The sequence below is a fragment of the Erigeron canadensis genome, chromosome 5, assembly GCF_010389155.1.
Source record: "Erigeron canadensis isolate Cc75 chromosome 5, C_canadensis_v1, whole genome shotgun sequence".
In the NCBI taxonomy this organism is placed as follows: Eukaryota; Viridiplantae; Streptophyta; class Magnoliopsida; order Asterales; family Asteraceae; genus Erigeron; species Erigeron canadensis.
Genome location: NC_057765.1, coordinates 18465464 through 18474315, shown reverse-complemented (window position 1 = coordinate 18474315; position 8852 = coordinate 18465464). Strand labels below are relative to the sequence as shown.

General features: G+C 39.2%; 1 protein-coding gene across 1 annotated transcript; it reads left to right on the top strand.

The window, feature by feature from the left end:
* The first annotated feature begins 1037 nt into the window (after positions 1–1037).
* Positions 1038–4491, top strand: LOC122601294. Its single transcript, XM_043774059.1, has 3 exons — positions 1038–1830; positions 1994–2306; positions 2472–4491. The coding sequence occupies exons 1-3, from the start codon at positions 1038–1040 to the stop codon at positions 4489–4491; spliced, it is 3126 nt and encodes a 1041-aa protein (XP_043629994.1).
* The last annotated feature ends 4361 nt before the right edge of the window (positions 4492–8852 follow it).

Sequence of the window (8852 nt, the reverse complement as noted above, 5' to 3'; positions counted from 1 at the left end):
GATGAATGCGAATGGTTTTTTCTTCTTTAAATTCTCGGAAAGAAAGGGTATGCTTGATGTTCTTGAGGGGGGACCATGGATGATTCGTAATGTTCCAATTTTTCTGAATGTATGGTCACCTAATGTGAGTCTTCAGAAGAAGGATATTAAGGAGATTATAGTTTGGATCAAGATTCACAATGTTCCTATTGCGGCATATACGGATGTTGGTCTTAGCATGATTGCTTCTAAACTGGGAACTCCAAAGATGCTTGATATGTGTGTTGATTCTTGGGGTAGAAGTAGTTATGCTCGTGCTTTAATTGAAGTATCCGCTGATTCTGATTTTAAGAGTGAACTATCGATTGAGATTCCAAATGTTGAGGGTGATGGTTATACTAGGGAGACTATGCGGATTGAGTATGAGTGGAAACCACCAAGGTGTGCCCATTGTTGTGTATTTGGGCATTTATCTAATAATTGTCCAAAAAGTATTCGACAAAATAAAGTAAAAGTGGTGGTGGACAGTGATGGGTTTACTGAAGTAAAGGGTAGGAACAAGGGTACTAACAAAGGTGGCGTTAGCTTGAATAATCAAAAGAAGAAATTTGAATATAGGCCGGTCAATAAGCCAACAGTGAAGACTAATGCGACCTATGCAGAGGCGTCCACAAGTCGAAACCAAGGGAAGGTACCAGGTAAAGAGCAGGCTAAATCAACTTCTAACCCGATATCACCTAGTAATCCGTTTGATGTTTTAAGTGAATTGGATAACACTACTGAACCAAGTAACAAACAGGGAACAGGTGCAAATAATGATTATAGAGTTGAAATTGATTCTGAGGGTGATGAAGTTATTGAGATATATAATGAAACTTCAAACTTTATGGCATTCGATAAACATTCATTAGGTTCTAAAACAGGGGCAAGCACTCCTGAAGTAGACGGTTTAAATGGGTAGCATAGCCTCTTGGAATATAAGGGGCTTGAACCATCCCCTGAAACAACAAGAGGTTCGTGTCGTTATTCAAGAAAATCAGCTTAATATATGTGCTATTATGGAGACGCATGTGGATATGTCAAATGTTTTTGATGTGTGTAATAGAGTTTGTAACAAGTGGAATTGCTTGTCTAATGGGAATGTTTGCTCAAAGGGTGAAAGGATAATTCTTGGGTGGAACACTGATGTGGTTGATATTATGTTGCTCTCGCAATCTGATCAGGTTGTTCACGTTCAAGTTTTGTTCAAATCTGATAATAAATCCTTGTTTTGTTCATTTATATATGTAGATAATCACTATAAAAACCGTAGGTTGCTGTGGTCTGATCTTGAAAAACATAAACTGTTTGTTCGAGATAGGCCATGGGCTTTACTTGGAGACTTTAATTTAGCATTGTTTTTGGAAGATAAGGTGTTTGGCTCGTCTTCTATTACTATCAGTATGCGTGAATTTAAAGAATGTCTGGATTCCATTGAAGTGTTCGACGAGAATTGCTTTGGTTGTCGTTATACATGGACACAGAAACCTAAAAAAGGTGTGGGGATATTGAAGAAAATTGATCGGGTGCTTGGTAATGTGCAATTTATTTCTGACTTTCCGGCTGCTCATGCTATTTTCCTTCCTTATCGAGTTTCAGATCACTCCCCATATGTTTTGAAGCTACCATCGATTACTCGTACTCAGCCTAAACCATTCAAGTTTGCAAATTTTCTTGCGGATAAAGAAGGGTTCATTGAACTAGTTGCTGATGCATGGAAACAAGAGTTCATGGGACATAATATGTTTCGTCTAGTAAAAAGGTTGCGGTCTCTAAAAAAACCATTCCGCAAGTTGCTGTTTGACCAAGGAGGTTAGTAAGTTGAAAGCTTTTAATGGTTCTGTTTATGATGAGGAAAGGTTTTTGAAACAAAAAGCTAAGGTGGAGTGGTTGAAATGCGGTGACTCTAACACTAAATTTTTCCACAACTCTGTCAAAAGCAAGAATCATAGAAGTTGTATTGAAATCATTACAGATACTAATGGGGTCACTTATGAAGGTGGTGCGGCTGCTATGGCATTAGTTACACATTATGAGAAGTTTCTTGGTCGATGTGGTGACACTTCTCCGTTTGTGCATGCTGGTCTTTTTCAACGCTTTGTTGATGCCTCTAAAGCTGTTGATATGGTTCGGGAAGTAACACGGGAGGAGATTAAATCTGCTATCTTTAATATTGGTGATAACAAAACCCCGGGTCCTGATGGATTTTCATCAGCTTTCTTTAAAAAAACTTGGTCGATTGTGGGCCATGTGTGCCTCGCTATTGAAGATTTTTTTCAGAATGGTAGGTTACTTTAGGAGATCAATCACACTATTATTGCTTTGGTGCCAAAGGTGTCTACACCAAATGGTATCAATGACTATCAGCCCATCTCTTGTTGTAATGTTATCTATAAGTGCATTAGTAAGATTATTACTTACAGGATTTAAATTGGTTTAAATGATATTGTTAGTACTAACCAATTTGCGTTTGTGCCTAGTAGACGTATTGCAGATAATATCTTATTGACACAAGAACTAATGCATAATTATCATAGGAAGTCTGGTCCTCCTCGATGTGCATTTAAGGTAGATATCCAGAAAGCGTATGATACTGTGGATTGGGAGTTCTTGAAACTGGTGCTGCATGATTTCAGATTCCCTGAGCAAGTGGTTAACTGGGTAATGGCTTGTGTTTCTAGTACCTCGTTTTCTATTTCTGTTAATGGCAATCTGTATGGTTACTTTAAGGGTAAACGAGGTCTACGTCAGGGGGACCCTATTTCTCCTTATTTGTTCACACTTGTTATGGAAGTTCTTACGCTCAAGCTGCAACAACTTGTTCAAAATTCTTTGAACTTTCGATATCATAATAAATGTGAAAAGCAAAGACTTGTGAACCTTTGTTTTGCTGATGACCTGTTTCTTTTTTCTCGAGGTGATGTTGATTCAGCCCGGGTTATTTTAGAAGCTTTGTCTGTCTTCAAAGACGTTTCTGGCCTTGTACCGAGTATTACTAAGAGCACTGTCTTCTTTTGCAACGTGACGACTCATGTAAGGAATGCCATTATGGGTATTATGCCATTTGATGAAGGTCAGTTGCCTATCAAGTATTTGGGTGTCCCCCTTATCTCAACTCGTCTTGTCTATAGAGATTGTATGATCTTGGTTGAAAGACTTGATAAACGTATCGATAATTGGAAGAATAAGACTTTGTCGCTTGCGGGTCGGATCCAACTTATTCGGTCAGTTTTATCTTCTATGTATATTTATTGGGCGTCTGTGTTTATTCTTCCTGCACGAATTGTACGTGAACTTGAAAAGAAGTTGCGGGGTTTTTTATGGAATCACGGGCGATTAGCTGATGGAAGGGCTCATATTTCACGGCAGAAAGTATGCCTTCCTAAGTGTGAGGGTGGGTTGGGAATTAGGAAGATTTCTGATGTTAATATCTCTCTAATGGCCTCTCATATTTGGTGCATTTTATGTAAGAAAAATACACTTTGGGTTGAGTGGGTGTATTCTTATAAACTAAAGGGTACAAGTTTTTGGGAAGTAAAACCACAAGCTGCTATGAGTTGGGGTTGGCGGAAATTGCTTCAACTTAGAAACATTGTCCGCCCTCATTTTATATCTAAAATTGGTTCGGGGGAAATGACTTCGGTTTGGTATGATATGTGGCATCCTAAAAGTCTATTGAGCCGTCTTATCACTCCAAGAGAGATAGCTCGAAATGGTTTTTCTTTACAGTCCACGATTAAAGATGTTATTTCGAATGGTGTTTGGAGATGGTCGATTGCTTGGTATGACTTGTTTCCTGTACTTATAAATGTTCAGCCTCCTAATCTAATTGGTGATAAAAAAGATGAACTGGTTTGGATGAATAGAAGTGGGAAAGAAGAAGTGTTCTCGACTAGAGCTGTTTGGGATACTATCCGTGTTGCTAAAGCTTGTGTTCCTTGGGTTAAACTTGTGTGGTACTCCCAATGTATTCCACGACACTCGTTTCATGTGTGGCGTATTCTTAAGAGAAAGTTAAAGACTCAGGACAAATTGCGGCCATGGGAAGTGGGTGGTGCCACGAATTTGAATCTTATGTGTTGCTCGTTATGTAATCATGGGCCTGATTCCCATGATCATCTATTTTTCAAATGTTTCTTTTCGTTTCAGGTCTGGTCACAGCTTAAATCTCTTTCTGGTATGCATGGGGTTGGTGCTAAATGGAGGGATATTGTGGATTGGCTCTTACCTCTCTCTAAATCGAGTTCTATCAAGAGTGTTCTTGGAAGATTATTACTTGCAGCCACTGCTTACTTCATATGGCAGGAAAGGAATGCTAGGTTATTCACTGACATGAAGAGGAGTGTTAACCAGTTGGTTGCTATTATTATGGATACTGTTCGACTGAAACTTGTTTCGCTCAGATTCAAAAGTAGTGCTAAGGATGCGCATCTGCTCGTTGATTGGCAAATTCCAGCTTCAATTATTGTTTAGTCGCTGTAATTATTTGTGAGTGTGTCCAATGGTTTGTTATGTAGGATAGCGGTTATTAGATGTGCCATATATGGCTTATTTGACACACTTATGGCCTGTCATAAGTTGTGAATTAGTGCGACACATCAGTCGCATTACTTGTACTTTATTGTTTTGGGGTTATAATAAAATTCACCTTTTACCCAAAAAAAACAAATACAAAGGTTGTTGCGGAACAAAGATAATCACAAAGGTGAAACTATCTAAACAACCTTGAAAATACAAGTGATCTAAATAACTTAGAAATGCTCGTAAGAATTACTTAGTGTATACCTCACAAGTTGCAATGTCAAAAGTTCCAACATTTTGAATTTGTGAGAAGCCTTCTATTTATAGCCAAAGTCCATGCTGATGTGGACTTGGCCGTACAATACTAGGTTGGGACACATTTTAAGGAATTCAAATTGATTCCTTAAAAGTATGTGTTAAGGTTAAGTGTGAAAGTCATTTGATGTGACATTTCACACTTTATTCCCAACCTTTTACTCGATCTATCACTTTTCCAGGTGTTATGAAAATAACTGGATAAAGAGAGATAAAGTAAAAAGGCTTCCTCGTAATCAGTATAAAGTGTTGTAAGTACTTTGCACTGAGATGTTTCAGTCTTCGAACTGGTAGAATCTTCTCTGAGCTCTGCTTATGAGATGATTCTCTTTCTTCAGTCTCCAGTCTTTGACTACAGAATGAATGTCTTCAGTTTGGGTTGATCTGGAACTGAAGTGAAGCTTTAGTGAACTTATTTTGAACAACTTCAGAATTCTGTACAAGTATCTTCATTGAACTTCAGCTTTTTCTAAACAAATCATACTTGCTCGTTTTTTGACCCAACATGTTAACCCTATTTGTTCTGAAAAAGTGCATGCATTTCAGACTTCTATCTCTAAATGTTTGTAAGTCTAAAAATGCAAGTTTTTGTTTAAGTTGTAAAATTTTAAGGACATCTTATAGATCATTGATGCCTTAAAATTTTATCCTGTTTTTCTAACTTAAACCTATCATCTACTTGTGAAATGCAACTTGCAACATATATACAATACTGAAATGTAAAGTTTGTTACAAGTACATAAAAAATATATATATATATACAAGTACATGATAAACTAAATGAGGACACTACTTCTTTGCAGGCCTTGAGCCAGAAGGTGCTTCAGTAGGTTTCCTCTTCAGACGAGAGTGATCCTTCTTTCCAAATAATGTTTCCTCTATCTCCACATTGGCCTTGATCTTCTTTTGAATTCTTGACAACCATGCACCAATAAGGCTCTTCGGCTTTGATTTCAGAATTTGGATCATCACTCTGTGCTCAGAAATCCCAAACTCATGCACTGAGACCTGATTGTACTCTTCAGCTGCTTTCCCTTCTCTTTTAACAACCAAATCAAACAATCTCAATCCATCCTCCTTTATCACATCAACATCAATTATTTTGGCTGGAATAGATCTATGCTTCATGTAGTGCTCATACTGATCCTTTTCATGCTTGTTGTAGATCTAAGCAACATCTTCAGAGATTGGTTTAAATGTTGAGAGGTCAGCATCACGAGCATATTTCCTTGAGGATCTGGGTCTAGTCACTTTGGGCTTTGTGGGTGGCCTTGACAATTCTTTTTCAACCTTAAGAACTCCAGCCAAAATTTCTTTCTTTTTGATTACCATCTCTTTTTCTCTATTTTTCACCAAGTCCTCAATGGACAATTTAAAAGTGAGAAGGTCCAGCTTTTGTCCTAACGGGGAATACTTCACCCCATACTCATAATCACTCATTTCTGCCAAGGCCTTCTACACTCTTGGATCATGTTTGATCTTCTGATATCTTTCAAGTTTGAGACCAAGAGCTGCAGCATCAATATGATCAAGGGACCCCATCGAAAGATGTTGTGCCCTTTCCCTTTCCTTGTTTTCCCTCCACATAATGAATTGATTAGAGACTTGCTTATGCAGAGCCACTAATTTCTTGTTATCAGCCTTCATGCAAAGGATAACCATGCTCATCCACATTTTCACCAACAACTATCCCAGAACCCTTAGCATTTTTCTTAGGTTCATCCACAACTGGGGCCTTTCCTTTATCTTTCTTGGCAGGCTCAATCTGCTGCACTTCAGATTGTTGTTGTTATTCCCCCTGAACTGAGGCACTACCAGATTGCACCTCAGTTTGCTTCTTGGTTGCTTGTATTAATTCTTGAGTACTGGCAAGCAAACCAATAGGCACTTCATCTTTTCCTCCTTTGGGGACCTCAGAAGGCATCTTAGAATATAAGTCAATGGCTGTGTGCATGGCCTTCAGAGGTTCCCAACTCCGGTGCTGAAGGCAATTAGAAATGTCTTTTACCATGGAAGAGAACTGAGCCCTTAATCTAAAAGAAGAATTAAGGTTAAGTGCCTCTTAATGTTTGAGATCCTTTAGCATTTTTCTATCTTCTTCATTAAATGAGGGAGTAGGAGGAGCAACAACATTATCTTTCTTGAGCAAGGTCAGAATTTTGTCTAATTGTTTGGACTGGTTCTAAATAGACTTGTCAAGACTGGACATGGAATTCTTAACTTTAGTAATAGCTTTGTCCACCTTTTCTTTAGTGTTATTGGTCAGTTCAGCAACCATCCTTCTGGCATTCTCTTCAACCTTCTCAACCATTGAAACTAAGATCTGAGAGATAAGACTTTGAGAGAGCTCAGACTTCAATTTCTCAATCTGAGAGATTGTGATAAGCTCTCCACCCTGATAAGTAGGTTTTGAACTTCGACATTGGATTTCTCTAACTGTGCTTCCACACTCAAAGGAGGAGGTGGTTGTGTAGAAGCAGAAGTAATGAAGGAGATATTACCAAGTCCATCTAACGCTTTTTCTATCTGTTTGGCAGTTAAAGAGTTCAACTTCTTTTCTTGTGGTTCATCATAATTGATGGCCTTTGTTATTTGGTGAATTTGAGGATGAAGGTGTAGGAGTTGTGGTTGATACACTGGTAAGGAGACATAGGCAGGTGTTGAGCTAGGTGGAAAGAAAGGATGTTGGTGAGATGTTGGCGGTGAGCGATATGGTTCATTATCAATTTGGAATTCTAGGGGAGGAGGGGCGTTTGCGAGTTTGAAGGTTAGCTCAGAATCAGAATACTGATTCTCCTCCAAGAGTCCCCCGTCAAACTCAAAATCAGCAAAGGAATCAAAGTTCCCTTGAATTGGCTCATCTTCTTCCCAGAGGTCAGTCGAAACTGCAGTTTGGTCAAACATGCCCAGGTTCAGATCACTGGTACCTGAACCTGCTACTAGTTTAACAACTACAGCTGCAAATGCATCATTCCCAGCTTCAGAGATCGGCTCAGCCGAAGCTTGTTCGCCAGCAACAGCAGACATTGGGGTTGCCTCAGTGATCCTTGTGCTATTATCAAGAACCGCTTCATTGGCCGTAGAGTTTGAAACTTCAACTTCTCTATGTGTCACCTGAAAATTATCAATAGTTTGTGCAACAGAAGAGTGTAAGATTTGTGAAGTTACAGGGTGTGCTCGTGCAGACTCAAACTCTAATGTGTGTTAGGCTGACACACTAATAATTTCTTCACCATCTCCTCCTAAAGAAGCTTTGGAGATGGTTGCTTGTGGATTTCCCATTTGACCTTAATCATGATCTTGTTGGGAAGATCCAGAAGGTTGAGCTTTGGTACTATCATCCTTGGGCTGTGAAGATGGCTTAAACTTACGACGTTTTAATAAGCCCTTTGAGATCCTGAGGAGCCTTTTGGGAGATCCTCAGGTTGATCAGTGGAAAACAGAGGTGGCTGGGTGGAAACACTTGTTTTGGCTTTAAACAAGTGCAACATTTTGCCACTAGATCCACCAGTGGGTCTTACATTCTTTTGTGACCTGCCCGGTGATCGTTCTGAGCCAGCCGGTCGTGCTGTTTCAGTTTTATTTAATACCTGAAGCATTGCAGCAGACTGTTCAGGTTCTGCATCAGAAGTAGAAGCCTTTGAAAGATCCCTGCACAACTCTGTGGCTGAACACTCTAGTCTTTCATCTGCATACGTGTCTCCCAGAATATTCATGAAGCAGACGCTCAGAAATTTACGGAAAGCAATGTGGGTGCTTCTCTTTCCCTTCAACATTGTTAACAACTGAGAGAAGAGTATCTCAGCGAAGTCCACATTGATCCCATTCCACAAATAGTATCCCAACTCAACTATGTAAGTCCAGAAGAACCTCCAACAATTTTTGAACCCAGACAGAAAGATATGCCCGGAGGTCTTCAAGTTTCCATCAGCATCAACCATGTTATCATGCTCAATGGCCAGCAACATTTCTCTGAAATTAATTTCCTTCAGTCGTTT